Source organism: Stenella coeruleoalba (assembly GCF_951394435.1).
Source record: "Stenella coeruleoalba genome assembly, chromosome: 18".
Lineage (NCBI taxonomy): Eukaryota > Metazoa > Chordata > Mammalia > Artiodactyla > Delphinidae > Stenella > Stenella coeruleoalba.
The window spans coordinates 77,354,244-77,375,865 of record NC_137164.1 but is presented as its reverse complement, the minus strand read 5'-3'; the positions used below and the strand labels follow the sequence as shown (position 1 = coordinate 77,375,865).

At 50.6% G+C, this 21,622-nt stretch overlaps 2 protein-coding genes across 4 annotated transcripts in view; one reads left to right on the top strand and one right to left on the bottom strand.

Moving 5' to 3' along the window:
* Nucleotides 1-1,156, bottom strand: part of CUL4A (cullin 4A) — a 45,441-nt gene extending 44,285 nt beyond the window's left edge. Inside the window, exons 1-2 of the mRNA XM_079903315.1 lie at nucleotides 900-1,156; nucleotides 115-230 (exon numbers count right to left, since the gene is read on the bottom strand). Of these exons, the coding sequence (XP_079759441.1) occupies nucleotides 115-230; nucleotides 900-1,053 (270 nt within the window). The 5' untranslated portion in view covers nucleotides 1,054-1,156. The remainder of the gene's footprint in view (nucleotides 1-114; nucleotides 231-899) is intronic.
* A 2-nt stretch (nucleotides 1,157-1,158) lies between these two features.
* PCID2 (PCI domain containing 2) lies at nucleotides 1,159-21,343 on the top strand. Of its 3 annotated transcripts, XM_079903316.1 has the most exons (14): nucleotides 1,159-1,625; nucleotides 7,173-7,262; nucleotides 9,360-9,433; nucleotides 10,488-10,555; nucleotides 11,657-11,696; nucleotides 12,596-12,650; nucleotides 15,119-15,222; nucleotides 15,735-15,810; nucleotides 16,312-16,453; nucleotides 18,264-18,364; nucleotides 19,321-19,394; nucleotides 19,545-19,670; nucleotides 20,389-20,512; nucleotides 20,793-21,343. In XM_079903316.1, the coding sequence occupies exons 1-14, from the start codon at nucleotides 1,590-1,592 to the stop codon at nucleotides 20,880-20,882; spliced, it is 1,200 nt and encodes a 399-aa protein (XP_079759442.1). In that variant the 5' UTR covers nucleotides 1,159-1,589; the 3' UTR covers nucleotides 20,883-21,343. The 3 variants fall into 3 exon arrangements, with proteins under 3 accessions (XP_079759442.1, XP_079759443.1, XP_079759444.1); XM_079903317.1 differs by lacking the exons at nucleotides 1,159-1,625; nucleotides 10,488-10,555; nucleotides 11,657-11,696; nucleotides 12,596-12,650 and having other exon boundaries at nucleotides 6,452-7,262; XM_079903318.1 differs by lacking the exons at nucleotides 1,159-1,625; nucleotides 7,173-7,262; nucleotides 9,360-9,433; nucleotides 12,596-12,650 and having other exon boundaries at nucleotides 10,524-10,555; nucleotides 15,123-15,222.
* Nucleotides 21,344-21,622: the final 279 nt, after the last annotated feature.

Genomic DNA, 21,622 nt, shown 5'->3' with positions numbered 1-21,622 from the left:
GAAAAACCGGACCCTGGCCCCCTCAGGTCTAAAAGTTCTCCCTAAGAAAACTGCGTGCTTACATCTCAGTGAGAATTCTAACGAGCTCTGCTTTCTGCACAGGTGGAGCCTTACCTGGTAGAGCTCTTCCAGGTTATATCTGATGGACGTACTACTCTGTATGGCTCTCACTGCTTCATGAAGTTTCTGCCAGGTGTCCTGAGTGTAGTTGTCAGGCAATTTAGGTCTGTCTGTAAATGCAGATGGAGTCAGTGGGTAACGGCATCCATGCTAAGAATCACACATCTTTAAAAAACTATTCCACAAAAAAAGTCCTTAAAAGACACACAGGCAAGGAGCGCAAAAATTAGGTTTTCCCAATACAAGTACCACATTTATAAATTTCTTGGGTTACAGACTACGCAACCATTCCATCTTCGTTTGGCTAAATAAATACATCTAGTACTGATACTTAGAATAAGCACATGTAGGAATCATATAAATCTTAACAGTATTCCTTTACTTAACAAGTGGGTTTCACAAACGTATAAACGTGGAATAGTTAAGCTCTCTACAACATTTAAAGTTGACTGAAACTACTCCAAGCTGGGAGGAAGGTGAAGAATAAGCTTGTAACTGGTGTGTCTGCATCGAAGACGCCTGCTTTGAGACGGTGACAGCGACAGAGCTGGTGAGAAGTGGAGCAAGTAATTAAATTACATCACGAAGAGCTTCAGTCCTGCTACTCGGCCCGGCTCGGCCGTGTGAACCGGGACACCTGAGTTGCCTGGCGTCACTCAATGCCATTGGACCAACTATACAGACCAAGGGGAAGCCGCCGCTGGCCCGCGCCGCCCCGCCGACGTCGCAGCCCGAGCGGCCAAGGGGAGGGACCCCCGCCCCGCCCGCCCCGCACCCACCTCGGAAATTCTTGATCACGAGCTTCTTGGAGCCGCCGGCGGCTCCGGGCTTGGAGGTGACGGCGGCCGCGGCGAGAGACGCGGGCTTGGTGAGGCCGTTGGTGTGTCCGACAAGCGCCGAGAAGCTGCCCTTCCGAGGGGTCTCGTCGGCCATGGCCGCGGCCGCAGCGCCCCGCCCGCCGCCCGCCCGGCCTCCGCCTCGGCCTCGGCCTCGGCCTCGGTCTCCGCCGCCCGGCCTCGCCCTCCCTCCGCTGCGCTCCCTCAGCCCCACCCGGCCCAGCCCAACTGTCGCCCGACCCGGCCCGACCAGAGCCGGTGCCGCAGGCCTCAGGAGCACTCCAGACCCCGACCCGACCCAGCCCCGAGCTCGCGGGCGCCGCAGTCCGCGTCCGCCGCGGTCCGTGTGGAACCCGCAACAGCCGAGGGCCCGAAAGGCCCGGGCACCGGGGCGCCGACTAGGCGGCCTCGTGTGGGAGGCAGGGAGTCGCAGCGCAGCCCCCGACCTTCCTCAGCCCGGGCGCGCCGCCATACCGGCCCGGGGCTCGCACTCCCGCGCACACGCTGCCTCCGGAACCAACGTGCGCGGAAGGCGGGGCCGGCGGCGCGGGGCCGGGACCGGACCGCGGCCCGGAAGTGACGCGACGGCGGCGACGGGGCGCGCAGCTCCGCGAGGCGGCGGCGGTAGCGGCCATGGCGCACATCACCATCAACCAGTACCTGCAGCAGGTAACTTTCCTCGGCCAACGGGCATCCTGCCAGCTGTCCTCCCGCTGTCTTCGCCTGCGGGCCAGAGCTGGATCCCGGGCGAGTCTGTCCACCAGCTGCGCTGGAGCCCCTGGCCGCGCTCTCAGTTTAGGGGCGTGTGGGGAGGGGGGACAAAGTGGTGGAAGTAACGGGGGGGACAGAGCAAGTGGTCCGGCTGCGAGCCGGTCTGTGTTAGCGATCCGCTGCTTACATCCTTTGGGAAGTGTGGCTCTCAGGGTTTTGTCCATACAGCCTGTGAACGCAGCAGCACAGCGCAAACATAGGTATTTATGGATTCAAGGCTTGTAGTCTTTCCTCTGAGCTGTGCTAATTCGCAGAACTAGAACCGTGGTAATAGGGATAAGGAAAGGGCGACTGGGCTTTTTAGAATTTATGAAGGGGACTTCACCAGGGCTTTGCTGAATGAGGATGTGCGGCTGGGGAACGGGGAGGAGGCAAGAACGATTCCTAGGTTTCTAGTTGGGCAACAGATGAGCAGGACAGATTTAGAGGGAAAGACAAATGTAGTCTTGGACGTGTCAAGTTGGAGGTGTCTGTTGACAAGCAGGCCAAGATATCTAGTTGGCAGTTGAATATAGTCTAACAAGATTGGAACCATTAGTTGTTTGGTTAGTTGAGAAAGTTGGTTAAAACGGGAATCATGAAAAAACAGATACATGCTTTAATCTTAACTTAAAGGATAAGTCCACCTTGGCCTTATCTTTACAGAGTTAACATTTTGCAATATCAGTTTTTATTTAAAGTTGAACAAGTACGTAGACATTTGAGAACCAATGTGAATATAGAGTCTCTCCAGAATTTTATGCTTTCTTATAACTTTTATCTTCTATGTACTTGTATCTTCTGTATATTTCTAAGTCTCTTACAGTTTTCTTGCCCACACCTAATGCCAGGGTTTGGGGGGAGGGGCACCATGTGTGCCTTGAACAGTGTCTGAGCCACGCAGTGTGCAGTACAGTTTGTGGGCTGGATAGATGCAGGCAGGTGGAGGGGTGTGAGGCCGAGTGATATACCAGTGATCGGACCTCCACGTTCTAGTGAGCAGTGAGTTAGAACTCGTGCTGGTCTGTCTGTCTCAGTTTCCTATGCCTCTGTTTCTCCAGACTACCGCTCGGTCCTGTTCCCTGCGTTCCCAGAGGAACACTCTGAGAATCTCCTTTAATTGTCTGTCTTCTCTGTTCCACCCCACGGAACAGCGGGGTGGCTGAGAAGAACAGGCATGATGAGTGCTTGGTGAAGGCTTACCGAGGACCAGGCGCTGTGGTACACGGCAGCTCATCATCGTCACTGTTTTCCTAGGAGGTTGGTCCATTGCAAGCCCCATTTTACAGAGGATGTTAAGTGACTTTCCAAGGTCACTGGGCTAGTAAGTGGCACATTCAGACTGGGAGTCCTGGCCCCAGAATCCGTGCTGTGACACCAAGCTCACTACCTCTGCCAGCCCAGGCTTCAGCCATTTCCTGTCCGAGTCAGAACCTGCCTATTCCTCAGCTTCCAAAGTTTATTGTTGCTTGAATCTCAGTGACCCTGTCAGCTTGGACTTATTTCTCACCTTTGCAGCATCCTCGGCCAGCAGTCACCTGTGGACAAGTCGCCTGTCGTTCATTTCCCGTGGTCTCTGTGATAACTTCCATTAGCTGTTGGGTCTGGGATTTGATTTTACCCTCAGTAGCCATGAGGTGTCTTGTTAGCTTCTTGGATGCTGGCAGAACACATGCGGTTCCTGGGTCAGAGACCAGGGACCTTGTTACTCTGTGTGGCTCCCTGGGCCCGAAGTCCCACAGACGGTGTGACAGGCCCAGAAGGGTGGCTGCACATGTACCTGAGAGAGACAGAACCTGGGGAATCTACCTGGTCTAGCAGGCAGTAAGCAAGTCTGGTTTTTGTCTAGGGTTGGGATGGGGGAGACATTATCTCATTTCTCAAGGTAACTCGTCACATGAACAGCCCTGAGTAACGGCCCTAGTGAAAGAGCCAGTGGTCCGAGTCTTGTAGTGTGGGACCCCCAGCACGAGGGCCCAGGAGGGCTGTCTCTCACCAACCGGCCCGCGGCAACACCCGCTTTCCGCTCAGCACGCGAGTTTTCGCAGGCATTCCATTAGGTTTCTTTTTGAATTAATTTACCTTACATTTCCCCATGTATTTTACTTTAAAGATTTGTTGTTCTCCTTAGAAAAAGATCAGTTTGCATGCTTCTTCCCGAGGTGGATCTCTCCGTCACTTCTAGTATCTCTCTGAGGGCTGGTATTATTTTTTTTAGTGTGTTTTATTTCATTCTTTTGTCCGTTACACAAACTCTTATTTCACACGGCAGGTTACTTTTTAAAAGCTGTGTCTACATTAAAATTTTTTTCCTCCAGCTTTTTTCCTGAAAAATTTCAAACCTACAGAAAAGTTGAAAGCATAGAATGGAGAGGTGTGTACCTCTCACCCGGGCGTGTACCCACCATGCTCGCCCGTCCTTCCCTCCGGGCCCGTGCGCTTCTTCCCGGCGATCCCGTGGCCTTCACCTTCCTGAGCGTGCGCCTGAGACCCAGGCCGTCCGCTGTGTAACTGCAGCGCCTTTGGTGCATCCGAGAAACTGAACATCAGCGTGAACATCAGTATTTTCCAATGTAGAAGCCATAGTTTAATCCCCACCCCCCACCCCCAATCTTCTTTGGAACCTCTTTTTTGAAACCCAGGGTCCAGTCAGATCACATGGCATTGGGGTGCTTTGCCCTTTAGTCTTCTAGAAGAGTCCTCCTGCCTCTTGGGGAAGGGGGCTTTTATGACCCGTGACCTTGTTTACATGTCCAGGCCCACGGCCACACGTGCACATGCCTCACCAGCTGCCTTTATGTGGCTGTTCCTGGGATTAGATGCGGCTTCAGTCGGCTAGTGTGGGTTTCCCGTGGCCTCTCCCAGCGCTGGGGATGCTGACGGCATCACTTGGTTAGAGAGGCGTCTGCGCATCAGATCACTCCACTGTTGAGGTACCTTTTTGCATTGCGACGAACCTGTAGGCTGTTGGACGGACCCTGAGAACCACTGAGCGTCCTGTTCTCTACACCCTCTCACAAAATGGTTTTCCCAAGTCAGTTATTACGTTATTACGTTAGTGGTTGCCAAGTGGTGATTTCCTATTGTTCTTTCTACATTTACTAGCTAGTATTTCATCAGTTAAACAATGCTTTCCTCTATGCCCCTCTTTTTGAAAGTATCATTATAGATTACTTTTAATACCTAGTTATAATCCAGGACCAATAGTGAGAATGTTATTATTCTTTTTGAAGCTCAAATTGTCCCAGATTTGACCACTGAGAGTCCATTCAAACTGGTTTCTGTGGCTTTTTTTTTAAACATCTTTATTGGAGTATAATTGCTTTACAATTGTGGGTTAGTTTCTGCTTTATAACGAAGTGAATCCATTATACGTATGTCCCCGTTCTGTGGCTCTTTGACACGTCTCTGTCCTTTTTTGAGCCTGGCCTTGCTTTCTGGCACAATAATATATACTCCAGGCTCGCCTAGTTCTTTCCCTGTCCCAGTGCTGGATTTGCCCTTTCCCCAGGGAGCTCTGGTTCCTTTTAGTGGGGAATAGAATTTAGAAAACAAACCTGAGTGCTAGGTGTGCCCATTGCTACTGGGGAGCCATTAATTCTATGCCTTTTCAGTGGCTGGAGCTAGAAAATGTATTTTTAAGGAATCATGAGTTCGTGAGTAGATGATCCCCCCTGTGGACCAGCTCGGAACCTGGAGAATGCACGGTGGCCAGCAGCATCCTGGGAAGAGAATTGCCCCCTGGGAGCGCGCAGAGCTAGTGAGCTTCACTTGGTGAGGTCTGCAGTCCCTGGTCCAGGCCCACAGGGACCGCTCAACAGGCTGACCTGGGGTCCGGCTGCAGGGTCCAGTGCGGGTGTTAAGTGAAAGGGCCGAAGGTTCTGGGGCGTGACACATTAACAGTGACCGGAGCGGGTGACTGGCCTGTTTGCGATTCTAGTGTCTGCTGAGCAGTGCATCGGTGCTTTCAGACTTGCCCATAGTCTGTCGCCAGCCTCCTGTTTTCCGTCACACCCCCTGTGACGGGAACGTCGTGGGCTGTATCAGCTTCTCGGAGGCAGGGGCACTGATTTTGTGTATTTTGTGATGACTCATTGTAATACATCAGCAAGTAAGCCTGCACGAATATCTTGTTCCTTGTTGTAAGGTAAATGCCCAGAAGTGGGATTGCTGGCTCAGGATGTAAGTGCACATGTAGTTTGTTGAGTAGTCAAGTGGCAAATTCTTTATTTTGTGAATTGCCTTAGAATTCACAGAATTTCACTGGTGAAACTTTCCCAGTCGATGCTGAGTGTGCAACCGACGAGGAGCTGGGTCCTGGAGGTGTCCAGGCCGCATGGGCCTCCATGCCTCCTGGCCGTCGGGTCACCGGGTGGGAGGGTCGCATGCCTCGCCGTTTCCGCAGGCAGCTGCACCCCTTCACCCTCCCACCAGCGGTGGCTGGGGTTCCAGTTGCTTTGTGTTCTCAGCAGCGCTCAGGGTGGTTGGCCTTTCAGTGTTAACCCTGCTGGTGGGCGGTGATGTGAGCACCCCTCGTGGGTGTGCATTTGTGTGTCCTCTTGTGTCGCCCCTGCATGTATTTTCCACACCTGACTTTCTGTGGGTAAATGATGCTGTAGTTCGTGCAGCTTTACGCTTGGCTTTGTCTTCACTTATGTGGTTAGGATTTTTATGTCATTTTTTGCTAAATATAAGTTTAAAATATCATTTGGTTTTCTAATTACAAAATTTCTGCTGTAACGCAGGCCTCCAGTATAGAAATATATAAAATAAAAGTCTCCTCGAGCCCCCTGGCTCCCACTCCACTGGCCAGGGGCCAGCTGGTGCGGCCTGGGGCCCCGCATTTCTTCCTGTGCTTACACGTCATATCAATAATTAGTTTTTCTTTTTCTCCAAGATCAAGTTACACAATTTTTCTGCAACTGATTTTTTTGGAATTAACAGTAAGTATGTTGTGGACACTTTTCCATGTTATTACAAGTAGATCTATTTGATTCTCTTTCACAACACCCAGGCATCCTATTGTGTGACTGTGACATTTATTTGGTCATTGCCTTCCCATTTTTATTTTAAATTTAGGTTGAGTGGAAGTGCTTTGAATTTTGGACATATGCGATTTTCAAGATCTTTTTTCTTTTTCGTAAGCTGTATAAGTGGATTTTCAAATGTTTCTTAGTATGACTGAGTAAAATTGACTACTTCACCTTCATTAATAAGCAGATAATAAACTGATGGCTTATTCTGCTTTTTCGTGGTTTTTAGCGGTAAGTCACCTGTTCGCCTCCAGGATGTCTCATTTTCAAATGCAGTGATTATCTGCTGGCTAAGGAGAGTACTGATTGTTATATTTTGACTCCTTTCAAAGTAGGGAAAGTGAAGTTTAGGGGTGTGCAGTGTGCTGTCTAGGTTCCACTAGGACAGAGTGTTTTATTTTCCACTTAGCTCTTCTCTTTCCAAACGCTTCAGGTCTATGAAGCAATTGACACCAGAGACGGGTCATCCCTTGCAGAGCTGGTGTCTTTCAAGCACCCTCATGTTGCCAACCCACGGCTTCAGGTAGGTGGTGGGACCACGCACACAGGTGTCTGAGAGGGTTACAGGGTCACCACCTTCCTAAGAAAAGTTTAGACTTTGAGTAGGAAGGAGACTAATATTGCCACTCTTGTTTGAAAATTGCCAAGTTCCTTCACGATTTATCTAATTCCAATTCATTTATTGAGCATTAATTGAGCACCGTGTCTCAGAGTCTGTCCTGAGATCTGTGCTCGTTTTCCTGCATCTAATTCCCACACGACTTTCTGGGGTTCAGAGAAGTGCAGTAGCGGGGCCAGGTCATCCAAGGTCATCCAGCGGACAGGCAGTGGGGCTCGGGCTCTGCCCAGGCCTAGCTCTCCCTGGAGCCCAAAACCGTGTCCTGTTGCTGCCAGTGCGGTTTTGTTGGCGCGCGGCCGCTTGCGTTGCGCGCTGGCTGCCGCAGAGGCACGTGGGCCTTGCAGAGCCTGCAGCATTTCCTGGCTGGCCGTTTACGTGAGCATCTGCCAGCCCCTGCTCTAAATATAAACATTCTTCTTTTTTTTTTAAATTAATTAATTAATTTATTTATTTTTGGCCGCGTTGGGTCTTTGTTTCTGTGCGAGGGCTTTCTCCAGTTGCGGCGAGCGGGGGCCACTCTTCATCGCGGTGCGCGGGCCTCTCACTGTCACGGCCTCTCTTGTTGAGGAGCGCAGGCTCAGTAGTTGTGGCTCACGGGCCTAGTTGCTCCGTGGCATGTGGGATCTTCCCGGACCAGGGCTCGAACCCGTGTCCCCTGCATTAGCAGGCAGATTCTCAACCACTGCGCCACCAGGGAAGCCCTGAACTATAAGCGTCCTTGATTCAGATGATAAATGCTCTCCAAGCAATAGCTTCTGTGGAATATATTGCTGATATTTTGTAATGCCCATTTCCTCGCTGATGGCCGTCACGGTGTCGGAGTGTCCTATCAGGGACCTAAATTTTTCTTTCAAAAGAAAGTGCCCTGGGCTTCCCTGGTGGCGCAGTGGTTAAGAGTCTGCCTGCCAATGCAGGGGACACGGGTTCGAGCCCTGGTCCGGGAAGATCCCACATGCCGCGGAGCAATGAAGCCCGTGCGCCACAACTACTGAGTCTGTGCCCTAGAGCCCGTGTGCCACAACTACTGAAGCCCTCATGCCTAGAGCCCGTGCTCCGCAACAAGAGAAGCCACTGCAATGAGAAGCCCACATGCCGCAACAAAGAGTAGCCCCCACTCGCTGCAACTAGAGAAAGCCTGCGTGCAGCAACGAAGACCCAACGCAGCCAAAGATAGATAGATAGATAGATAAAATTAAATTAAATTAAATTAAATTTAAAAAAAATAAAGTGCTCGGGGTCCTGATGGGACTCGGGTTCAGCTTGCTGGCAGGTTGTCCCTGATACACGTCTGCTCGCCCATTTGTGACCTGAGGCTGATTCCTTCGCTCCAAAACTCCACGTCCTTCCACGTGACAGCTGCCTCGCTGGGCCCGTTGTCCGCCTGGTTGTTTCGTCAGGGACTGTGGGGTGGTGATCTTTCCCATGCTGTCATTCTCGCTCTCTCATTTATAGAGCTGTATCAGTGTGGATTCACTGAGTCCCTTTCTTTTAAATTCAGTGCACTGCATAATCCACTGCGATGCTTGTGTTATCCAGAATTTGGCCACTGGGAGGCGAGGGCAAGTTCGAGGTGAATGTCTGCTGTCTCCCAGGACCCCGAGTGGGCAGTCCTGTCAGCAGGAAGTGGGCAGGAGCGATTGCTGGCCGCCCGACCCCCTTGCCCCCAGGCACTGTCTCCAGCTCCTTCGACCTCACACGAGGCACATAGTAGCTGCTTAATTAATAGATTAAGAGGTACATGAACATGCCTAGAGTATTTCCTGGCCTGTGGTAGACAAAGCAAATTGTGTTCATCTCCTGCCCTGTACGTAGGTTGTGCTTGATAAATATGTGTGGAAGAAATGAACCTTTTTTTTTGAAGTGCTAAAGTGTGAAGAGTTACTGTCAGCTGTAAAGTGTAAATTCTTTTGAAACAAAGGTTTGTCTAAATCTCTTCCTACATGTTGCATTCTTTCTGTCCCAGTTAATTTTATTTTTACTATTTTTCTTATGATCATTTAGATGGCCTCTCCAGAAGAGAAGTGTCAACAAGTTTTGGAACCCCCTTATGACGAAATGTTTGCAGCTCATTTAAGGTAATCCATGAGTGAGGAAGAAAAACAAGCAAATCTGAAAATTGCTGAACTGACTCTAGGGGTTTTATTTAACATTTTATGCTTGAAGCAGTGAAAAATTTCCTTTGAAAAAGTAGAAAAGTGTGTTTGTAATTTCACTTTGGTAACACCTATGAAAATCTTGTGAAATTTAAAATACTTTTAAAAAAATGAAATACTTTTGAATTTTAATAAATGTTTTATTCAGGGACCACGTATGTTTTGAAAAGTTAACATGAAATGGTAATCGTGGATGTGTGTGTGTCTTCTGTGTAACGCTCTGAAAAGCATTTGGTATCCGTCCTACTGGCTGCATTGGTCTTTTGTGCAGCAGGCTGTGGCGCCCACTATTGACTTGCGTTTTTCATGGAAACGCCCAGTTTTTAACCTTTTGGCCTTACTGGGGAAGAAACTGGAGCAGAGCAGAGCAGTTGAAATTCTGCTTTTTATTCACATGTCATGTCTACTGTTTTCACCTCTAAAGCCTCGATTCGGGCAAGCTCCAGGTGTTACAGTGTGTGGGATTTGGTTGTCCTCCTGCCTGCCCTCTTCTCCGGCGTCCTGAGCAGGCTGGGGTGTGGGGGCAGGGTGGGGCAGACCTGCGGGGCCCCTGAGATCTCTGGAAAAGGTGGAGTGCCACTGTGTTTCTTGTAGCAACTTCCTAGCTCTGTGCAGCATGCGACGAGGCGCCAGGTTTGGGGACGGACTGACTGGTAGTGACACTGCCAGCCGGGCGTCTGGGTAGAGTGTCCTTGCCCATTGATGCCCGAGAAGGGCCATTTGCGTGTTGTTAGTGGAACCTCTGCAGCTGGGCTTCTCCTTCTGGGACTTGAAAGAACAGGCCCAGCATGTAGCGTGGGATTTCCTCCTGTACCCGGTGGTCTCTCGTGAGCCTCCTTGTAATCTGCTGGGTCAGTTGAGGGCAGGGCGTTTGTGCTGGGAGCGAGCAGTGCGGTCCGCGTGGCCCGTGCCGGCTCTCAGCGAGTGCGCGCGCTTGCTGCCCCTCCGCCCTCAGTGCCCACCACTTCCTTTCCAGGTGCACGTACGCGGTGGGGAACCACGACTTCATAGAGGCATACAAGTGCCAGACCGTCATTGTCCAATATCTTTTGTCGTGGGTGTTACTGTTCAGTGTCTAACAGGTACAGCGGGTTACTTGGGGGCTAAGATCCTGAAACGTCAGGCCAGTTTTAGTCCCGCCTTTAGTTAGAAAGCAGGAGAAGCTCACTTAGCCCTTCCACTCAGGTCCTTACATGTAGCCTGGCCTTCAGACTGCGTCCAGCCACCTACGTGGTAGGAAGAACACTGGTTATGATTAAGGATTTTAGCATGGCCTTCAGACTGTGTCCAGTCACCTACATGGTGGGGAGGAACACTGGTTATGATTAAGGATTTTATTTATTTCTGTTGTGAAGAATAATACTTCGTTGCCTTTCCATCATTCAGTATAGTTACAGGGATGGGTTAGTCCCCTTGGAGAAATAGAAGAACTTCCAGATCCGGGCACAGATGGAAGAGTGGACGCAGCACACAGCATCATTGAATTGTGGTCACTGAGGGCCTTAATCCAGCCAATGCTGATTTAAGTCACTGAAGTGCTATCTTACGGCTAAGGCCCTGGTCTGTGAGTGTTCTGCTACTGTTTATATGTATCTCCAGACTTTAGTGGCTTTTTTTTTTTTTCGGCCAAGCCGCACAGCTTGTGGAACCTGGCAGTGAAGGTGCTGAGTCCTAACCACTGGACCTCCAGGGAATTCCCTTTAGCTGCTAATTTTTTAACCATCTTGCTTAGTATACACGGAAGAGAATTGGTTACTGACCAGCCAAGTCTCCTCTGAATTCAAGAATTCTGTAATCAGTGAAATACACTTTATACCACAGATTCTAAAGCACATTATATATAAGTTGTGATCATCTGAGCTCAGAGAAGCCAAATAAGCCAGTTTTAAAAATCTTATAACAGCCTTTTTCTTACTTTGGGGAAAGTATGTCTGAAATAAATGTATTTACGTATACCTAATGATACTCAGATGTTTGTAATGTGGGCTCATGTATTTTTTCCCTTCAAGAACCTGCTGCTGTGATACATAATCTTTTAAGTGGTGAGCTATAGCCCTTACAGTTTAGAACCCTTGTTGTTCTTTAGTCTTTCAATTGTAGCATGACTTGGACTTTTTCTGTCGGACCTTCCTTAATACACTACATCATTCCTACGGGCATTTCAGGCCCACAAAGAAGAAAACTGGTAAGTACAAACAGAAACAGCTGGAAATTAGCAAATGGCTTTTTTCTTTTTTGAAAGCAGAAGTTTTAATTGTGTTTTCGGTGTTGGTGTTTAATGTTGTGTGTTGACGTGATAATATCAACACAGATAATGGAGTTTTAATAGTCAGTGTAAACTTAAATGGCAGGTCAGCCAGATTATTTGCAGTGTTTTTCTGTAAATAGGAAGTATTTCAGCCATTCCATGCCCCCAAATATTTATTAATATTGTCAATTTCCCTTTAATTGTCAATTTTGAACTTACTTTGGGTTTTAAACTTGGATAAAAGATGTAGATCAGCTACCGTTCATTTGGGATGATGGAATACATAGTAACTGGGTTATTTTAAATTCCTTGGTAAGCTATTTTATGATTTATTAAAACTCTGGGTAAATACTGAAATTCTGTTTATACTAAGATAACTGAAGGCTTGCAAATACCTTTTACTGAAAAAAAAAGAAAACAAAACCCTTTTAAAGTGAAGATCTCTCTTACACATAAAATTAACACTGCCAGCTAGATTTTGAAAAGTCGTTTTGTGACATTGGTCTGTTGCATACCTTGGGCCCTGTTAGGAGATCGTTGTGAACCACGTCTTGTTTTAATGGAGCTGTTGGCTGGTGGTAGGGGCTGAGAGGAAGGAGACTTCCTGTCCCACCGTAGGGGGAGGGTGCTGCCAGGGCTGAGCCCCTCGACTCCCCGGGACTCGTGCAGATGGGGAGGGGCTGCCACCTGCCCGGGAGGAGGTGAGGGAAAGCATAGCAGCCCCTGGGCGTGGGCTGGTGACCCCCTTTCTGGATGGTAGCCCTGGCCTCCCCGCCTCTGGCAATGCAACCTCTGGCCTCAGAGCGTCTTCAGACGTGCTTGTTTTTGCCCCATAGGGCTCTGCCTGTCATGTATGCAGTGGCACTTGACCTTCGAATATTTGCCAATAACGTAAGTTCAGTTTCTGTCACTGTGCTTTTAAACCCAAACTCGTTCTCTATCTGTTGCTTAATTTCATATCATCGTTCCACAAATTTTGAGGAACACGTTGGGTTGGTGAATGTGGTGTGGAGAGAGCACGGGGGTGGCTTGGCTCGCGCGTGAGGGCCTGTGCTCTCCCAGCTGTGGAGATGCACCCCGTTCCGTCCCTAGTGTAGCTTCAGGGAGTGCTCAGGGTTCTCTGGAACAAGGAGGATTTCATGAGTCCATTTCCCCTTAGGGTCAGCATAGCCATTTTGGGAGCAGCAGTTCTTAACTTTTTGGTCCTGACAGACACCCCTTTACAGTTTTAAAAACCATCTATAACGTCTGGTTCTGCACAGGACACAGTAGGCGCGTGCTTCTCTCCCTCCTGCTGGGAGTTTTAAGGCCAGCGTGGCTCTGAGAGGTGGAGAGAAGAAGGGGCAGAGCAGCGAGTTCCCCGCGTTTGTTTCCTTCTCATCTCCTGGGCGTCCTGGTTCGGTCCGGCACCCGGGGACACTGACAGTAGGCAGAGACGACGCAGCTCCCTCCCCTGCATCCCACCTCTGGGCGGGGAGCATCCCAGCTGCCTCCGCCCTGGCCTGCAGGCCCAGCCCTGTCCACGGTGGGTGGCTGGTGTGAGCGCAGGCCTGGCTGAAACAAGGAGAGCCACAGTCTTATGACACCCCGGGCATCCAGGATATAATCGAGAGTCCCTTGTCATACCAGGAATCGGGACTCTTGGCCTTTGAGACTCTGAATGGGGGAGATAGTCAGCAAGCACCCGACACCGAGGATGGGGCGGGGATTCCACCCCCGCCGCCATAAAACCCTGGGAGCAGGTGCGAACGCGCTTGAAGCGGGTGGAGACATCTCAGCAAAGAAATGCACGATATAAAGCAGCACCAAATGGAAATTTGAGAACTGAAAAATATAATAACTTACATAGAGATTATTGAGGACCCCCAGAGCTTCTGTTCATGTGGGTTATATCAGTACTTACTGTATTAGAAATTTTAACTGGGGAAATTTTTAATGTTGTTCACCTAGAATAATAAACCTTTTATGTGGTAACATAATTGACTTTCTAAATTAAAAAAATATATATATTCAAAGTGAACAAAATGTACAAAAAAGTGGCATTTTTATCCGTTTTGATCTCTTTAATGTATGGCTCCGCGGAAGCCGCTCGGATTCTTAGGTCTGCCTCTGTCACTCTTGGCAGCACCTCGTTTTGGTTGGATGTATGAAGTGTGGCCGCACGTAGCTGTGCATGGCAGTGGGAGGACTGTTCTAGGAGCCTGTTCAGGTGACCGTCGATGCCCTTCTCTGAGCCACACCTTTTAAACTACGAGAGCAGTTCCTAAGGTTCATTACAGTGTGGCCTCTGAAGCTTAGCAGTGCCGTTTCCTGCGACATCCGAAGCCACTGGGGTGTCCTGCACGGGGCATGGACCTTGCACCCCTGTAGGACTTTGTAACGCTGTACATTGATCATTTGGAGAGTTCTGGTTCACTGAGTTACCCAGACGTTCCAAATGTGACGTATTTCATTACGTGAAAAAACAAAAACCAGGAAAACTCTACATTTGTTAATATCTCCAGTGACCTCCTCAGAGAAGTCGTGAAGCAATGGAAAGCCGCCAGGCTCTTGGTGGTCAGTACAAGTTTCCCAGAGTTCTAAGTTTTTCTTGAAAGTGCAGATGTCATCGGCAGCAGATAACAGTCAGTGTTTGCCTGGGAGTGATAGGCTTGCTTCATTCACTTTCCAGAGCCCCGCGCTGGCCAGTGGCCCATGCTGGCTGGCCAGGCTTTGAGGTTGTTTGTTCCACGGTCCAGCTTGAGGCCTCACAGTGGCCCCAGTGCTTTTCCTTAAAAACAGACGTGCTGTAGGCAGACTTCCCGCTTCATCGCAAAGAACGCTAAAAATACATGTATTCAAGGCCTAAGACTTACTAATAGTGTTAATATTTACTGCATCCTCACTGACCCTCTGAAGTGAAGTTAGCTGTATTGGTTGGTTGACGGGAGGACGCAGGTGCGCGAGGTTCAGGACAGAGTGGCTGCAAGTTCGGTTGGGGCCGCCGGGCAGGCGCCGGTCCTGTCCATTGCCGTCCTCTGCACCGTCCATGCAAACGTCACGCGCGTGGGAGATGGGGCTTCGCGGCCAAGTAAGAAAAGGCTAGTTAGCAGCGCGCGGCACAGGTCGCGCAGGCTCAGGGAGTCCGTGACCGACTTACTGGCTTGAATTGGTTGAAGAGCGATTTGATTTGTGGAAGAGCTGGAACATGCTGTGGACGCTTCCGTTTTGTAAACGTAGTAGCACAGGCTAGATGGTCTCGCCAGAACCTTTGGGGACGACCCTCCGCTGTGCGTTTTTGCTTCTAGCTGTGCCGTGATCTTCTGTTTAACCGAGGTGTCTAGAGGAGATGACAAGTGAAGGTTTTTATCTTCTATCAGGCAGATCAGCAGCTGGTAAAGAAAGGGAAGAGCAAAGTTGGGGACATGCTGGAGAAGGCGGCCGAGCTGTTGATGAGCTGCTTCCGCGTCTGCGCCAGCGACACGTGAGCGCCCCGCCGCCCTGCCCGCCCTGCTGGGCGCTGGCCTTGACCCCACGATCGCTGTTAGCTTTTGCTTCAAATAGTCCACTGTCTCACAAGGAAATAAGAGAACAGAACCACCTCTTATGCTGCCGCATACGTTTAGCACTTCTGGGCCCACGTGGCCTGCGCTCTGGGTCTCACGCTTTCCGAGGCCCCTCTGTGTCGCCGTGTGTTTCGGTGGCTGTGACAATAACAGAAGGTCCTTTTTCCTTTTCCCCAAGCGCTTTATCGCAGTCAGCTTTTACACATCGCTGCAGGCTGAGCGGTTTTCGTCCGCTGTGGCAAGGCGCTGTATCCCCCGAGTACCCACGGTGTTAGAGAAGACGTCGTCTTTCGTGGCGTTGTAGTCTTCCGTGCACGTGACTCGAGCCGCGGGGCTCTAAAGACGCTAATTTGTTGCGGAAGCTGAGTTTGCGGTTGACACGTGACATCTTTACTTCCGGGCAGCGTTAACATAACCGTTCTCCCCGTAGCCGTGCAGGCATAGAGGACTCCAAGAAGTGGGGCATGCTGTTTCTGGTGAATCAGTTATTCAAGATCTATTTTAAGGTAAGAGAGCGCTGCGTCTCTTTGTTGGGTCTGCTTTCCGCCTGTCTTCCCAGACAGCCCTTCTATTCACTGTCAGCCAGCCTCCCGGGCAAGCGGTCCCCCCGCTCGCCCCCGGCTGCGCACATAATCCTGGGAGCTGGTGTGCGCCCAGGGGCTGCCCGGCGCAAGGGCTGCTGTCAGCGCTTCACGCCCGTGTCCTCTTTAGCCTCCGCCCGGCGAGGCGCGCGCTCGGCTCCAGGGCAAGTGAGGTTCCAGCGCCTCACGCCAGTGTCGGTGCGCGGACGGCCAGGCGAGGGGCGCCAGCCCGGCCCCTGTGCGGGTGGGCCCTCCGCGGTGGGCGTGGTCGGGCTGTGCAGCTGTGGTGCGGTGTTAGCGTCAAGGCTTCGGTTTTGATGATGTGAATCCCACCGCAAGGAGGCGTGTACTTCGTAACCAGAAGTTTATGTTAGTTCTGCCTATTTATTTAAAATACTGTTTAGGGTAGATTGTTACTCGTTATAGATCAACAAGCTCCATTTGTGTAAACCGCTCATCCGAGCCATCGACAGCTCAAACCTGAAGGACGACTACAGCACTGCGCAGAGGGTGACGTACAGGTACTACGTGGGGCGGAAGGCCATGTTCGACAGCGACTTCAAGCAAGGTGTGTCACTGCTTCTGAGCAGCTGGGGCTGGGTTCGGGGGACGTGGTCACTGCCTCCTGTTACTGCTGAAGGTAGACCGTGGGTGTTGGCTGCATCCAAGCTGTGTTTATTTTTGACACTAAGTTGGTTCCACAAGGGAAAGTCCCACGTGAAGTTCCTCGCTCCACGCCAGGTCTCTGAGACGGGCGCCAACATGTCCTTTTCTGGGCACCGGTGTTCCGGCACAGGCTACGGTCGGTGTTTCCCTATGGCCTCTGCTGGTCCCGTTGGCCCAGGACGTGGAGATGGGGCGGCGCGTAGCTCAGCTCCAGCCGCGGTGGACGAGCCTTTGCGCAGGTGCCATCTTTGGTGCTTGTGGCCGTGCGTGGCAGACCGGTGCCGCGCCAGAGCTGCGCTCTCGTGAAATCGCGTTATGTGGCTCGTGTCACTAGCTTTCTCAAGAACGGGAAGCCACGTTTTTTCTTCTGAGCTTTTGGAGTAGCTGGCATGTGGTGGTCCTTTATGATTCTTCTCTCGTCCTCAGACCAGACTTTCTAAACTCACTTCTCTGACAGTTATTTGCACGTGAAGCCATGTGACTTCAGGCAACACACCGGATGTAAGGAGCACCTCCTCTCCGTGTGTCAACGGCCATGGATGCTCCGATAACAGAAATAACAGCTCTCGGGCTTCCCTGGTGGCGCAGTGGTTGGGAGTCCGCCTGCCGATGCAGGGGACGCGGGTTCGTGCCCCAGTCCGGGAGGATCCCACATGCCGCGGAGCGGCTGGGCCCGTGAGCCATGGCCGCTGAGCCTGTGCCTCCGGAGCCTGTGCTCCACAGCGGGAGAGGCCACAGCAGTGAAAGGCCCGTGTACTACAAATAATAATAATAATAACAGCTCTCTTATAATAAGTGCTCTGTGTTTTTACTCTGTAGGGTCATGTAGACCAACTTTTCATTTTCTTTCACGAAATCTTTATACATCTACAGCTTTCGAAAGAGGGCTTTTCTTGGTTAGTTCCCCCATCTTTTTCTTTTCCTTTAAATATCAAGCATAAGAAGATAAGTTTTTATTTTTTACTTTTTTAAAATAAATTTATTTATCTATTTATTTATTTTTTGGCCACATTGGGTCTTCGTTGCTGTGTGCGAGCTTTCTCTAGCTGCAGCGAGCAGGGGCTACTCTTCCCTGTGGTGCGCAGGCTTCTTATTGCGGCGACTTCTCTTGTTGCGGAGCACGGGCTCTAGAGTGCAGGCTCAGTAGTTGTGGCTCGCGGGCTCAGTAGTTGTGGCGCACGGGCTGAGTTGCTCCGTGGGATCTTCCTGGACCAGGGCTCGAACCCCTGTCCCCTGCGTTGGCAGGCGGATTCTTAACCACCGCGCCACGGGGGAAGTCCAAGAAGAGAAGCTTTTAAATTACAGTTTACCCCTGAACAACGAGGGGGTTAAGCCCCGTGTGACTCACAGGCAGCCCTGTGCCCACGGTTCCTCCACATCCATGGATCAGCCAGCTGCAGACCACGTGGTAACGTAGTGTTTACCGTTGCAAGTACCTGTGTACAGGTAGACCCGCACAGCTCGGACTGCCTTGTTCAGGGGTCACCTGTACTCTCAGCTGAAGTCTCTGAAGGTATTGCTGTGCTTTTCCTCTGAATATGCCCTGAGTGGTATTTTTGAATACCTAACACAGCAGGAAATAATTTGTTAATATTGACGGTAGATATTTGCAGTTCCTGAAGCCTTTCGGGCCTTCATGTGAGGGTGGGTGGTAGCATCAGGCGCAGGGTGGGGACCGTGCGTGGGGACCATGTCTGTGTCTGACTCTGCAGCTGAGGAGTACCTGTCCTTTGCTTTTGAGCACTGCCACCGTTTGAGCCAGAAGAACAAAAGGATGGTCCTCATTTATCTCCTTCCTGTGAAGATGCTCCTGGTAAGTGATCTCAGCAGCTCTCACGGGTCCTGTTGTCTACGAGAAGTGGGCAGGTGTCTTACGGTGCGGCCAGTGTGTGTGATGGGTCACAGTCTGAGCTGCACGTGAGCGCACCCCAAAACTGAGGAGGAAGAGCCTTGGGTGTGACCCGGACTACTCTTTCCGTGACTGGCGCTTCCAGATCCTTCTGGAAAGGCTTGCCTGTGTTTCCTTTCTCTTGAAGTTCCCTAACTCAAAAGTTTATCATATATAAGACAAGTAAAATAAGTGCATATTATTTTTGTTTCCCCTAAAAATCTAAATTTATAGAAATGGGTTAACGAAGAAAGAAAAAGGTCATTCCAGCCTGTCTGTAGGTATCTTACTTGGTCACTGAAAATTATTTTTGATATTTGTAAAGAAATGACAAATAGCTAGCAAGTTATTTGACTAAAACATCCTCAAAGTAATAGATAGGGCTTCCTTTCCTCCCATTTAAAAATTTTTTAAAATTATCAAAACAACACACACATACTTACCTAGTTCAGGGCGACTTGTAGTGGGAAAGAGACAGTGTCACACCTCCCTCCCCACTGCTAACCCGACTTCACGGGAACAACCAGTTTTAGATTTTTCAGCTGGTTCTTCTAGAAGCTGTTTCTGAATTCCTAAATTGTAGCCTAGTATTGCTTCAGGTGTCACCCGCCTCCTATGATACAGTAATGAGAAGGTCGAGATCGATGTCAGACGTCACTGATGACAAAACCATGTTTTGGCTAGGTTTTCTGATTTCCAGACCAGCATTGGTTTTTTTTTTTTTTTTTTTTTTCCAGTAGACTAGGATGCTTTCAGTTCTTGTTCAGCGACTTAGGAAGAAAGCCTAAGAAACGCAGGTTGCAAGTTTTTCCTTGACAAGAGTTTTATCAGACAATTTGGTTAAAAGTGAAAGCGTTCTTATTCTGGAAATTTACTCTTAGGGTCACATGCCAACCATTGAGCTCCTGAGGAAGTACCATCTCATGCAGTTTGCGGAGGTGACCAAAGCTGTGAGGTAGAGTATTTTTCCTTTTCCATTTGAGACCTCATGGAAGGTGAAATCAGCACACACGTCCGCGTGTTGTGACAGAACTAGTGGCGTTTCGACGCACTCTCGTCCCGGACGTTGTTCTGACTGTGTCTATGTGTCTGTCCCGCCGCCCAGCGAAGGCAACCTCCTCCTCCTGAACGAGGCTCTGGCCAAGCACGAGACCTTCTTCATCCGGTGCGGCATTTTCCTCATCCTCGAGAAGCTGAAGATCATCACCTACAGGAACCTCTTTAAGAAAGTGTAAGCAGAGTCCATCCTTTTCATTCCGGGGGTAAAATCCGCCTTCCGCGGCCCGCGCACTGCCCTGGGCCTGGGCGCTACGGCTGCGCAGGTGGGGGAGCAGAGGTCTGCCCGCCCTTGCGGGAGGAACAACTCGGGTTGCGGTGGAGACCTTGTAACAGACGTTTTAGCGCCAGCCCTGAGAACCAAGCATTTCCCATTGTGCCGGAGAGTGTGGGACCCGTTGCCCATGTCCTCCGTTGGTGACCCGCTGACCCTCCCCACCACCCCTGTCCATCAGGAGGTTGTTCTTTTCTTCCGTGTCAGTCTGGAAGTTGACTCTTCTCTGAACCCTGGTCCCAGCAGGATCTCAGTTAAACTTCAGTTAAAGTCGGACTTTTTCTGGCTGCGAGGAATATATCAAAATTAGCAAGGACCGCAGTTCATCACACCTGAGACACTGTCCATCGTAAGGTGCTTCTCGATTATAAGGATGTTAAAATGTGAGAACACGTGCATCTGAGATTCAAGCAAATAGTCAGTAAACGTAAAGTATATTTGTACTAGTGGTTTTTTGAAATTGGAAAGTCAGAATTAAAAGCTCTTATTTTTCAAGTGTATCTGGCGGGTGGGAGATGCTTTGTTTCTCTTGAACAGAGGTTTCTCAGCAGATGTTTCTCCTGCAGACTTCGTCCTCACATCCCGTCCCTGATGAGCGTGAGCTCTGTCCCTCTTGCAGGTACCTGTTACTCAAGACACACCAGCTGTCTCTGGATGCGTTCCTGGTTGCCTTGAAGTTCATGCAGGTGGAGGACGTGGACATCGCCGAGGTCCAGTGCATCCTGGCCAACCTGATCTACATGGTGTGTGGCCGCGCCTCCCCCAGGCCCCGCCTTCACTGGGAGCTCTGATGCCTTCCTTGTTCCCAGAGGGCTCTGTGCGCGGGCGGGGGGGGGGGGGGGTGGATGCACACGGCACGTATTTCTCTGTTCTCTCCTGTGCGTGTTCACTCGTCCTCCCAGGGAGCTGACTGCACGGTGACTGGGTGGGGGGATACTTGTGCCACAGCGCCAGGTCCTTCACCCCCGCAGGCTTGACGAGACCCAGGCCCAGAAACACGCCGCCTCTGCTCTTCTCCCACAGGGTCACATTAAAGGCTACATCTCGCACCAGCACCAGAAGCTGGTTGTCAGCAAGCAGAACCCGTTCCCCCCGCTGTCCACGGTGTGCTGACCCCGCCCCCGGCCCCGGGGACAGGGAGTCGGGCCATCCTGGTTCGTATCCTGCCGAGAACTCGTCCTCTGCGGCTGGAGTCTCTCGGGTCTTTCTCGGGGGAGGCTGAGACCTCAGTGTCTCTGCCATCACGGCTGACGGATATGCACCTCACAGAGGCCTGGCATCCCCTTCTCAGAAAGCGCAGCCGTCTCCGCTGGCCCTGGGGTGCTGGTGACACTCAGGCTAGGGGCACGGCCTCCGAGACAGCTTCTGTTTACTTCTCATGAGTGTTCTTCACGAAGGCATCTTTTAACTCTTTCTGTAAAAAAGGTGATCTGAATTTATACAAAAAGGTGTCTTCTCTACCGTATCTTCTGGGATACGTCTTTTTATGTTAAATTTGAACATTCTGTGTGATCAAAATGCTGGGTTAACTTAGTGCTTCTTTTTACAAGCTGAATTTACTTTGATTTAAATTTCCCAGGTGTCATAGCTGTTTTTTCAGAGTGTGCCCGTCTCCTTTGTCTGTGCAGAACTTACTAAAGAAGGAAATGTCACGGACTGTAGTTGCTCATCGCTGCAAAGGCGCATGCCCTTTGCGCGGAGAAGAGCCACTGTGGGACGTGGAGACACACACACACACACACACACACACACACACCCCGCCGCCCCCGCCGAGGCCTCCCATCTGTCCCCCCCCCCCGCGTCAGCTGCTCCAGCTGCCAGACCGACTGTCCCAGTTGGCTCAGAAGTGTGCA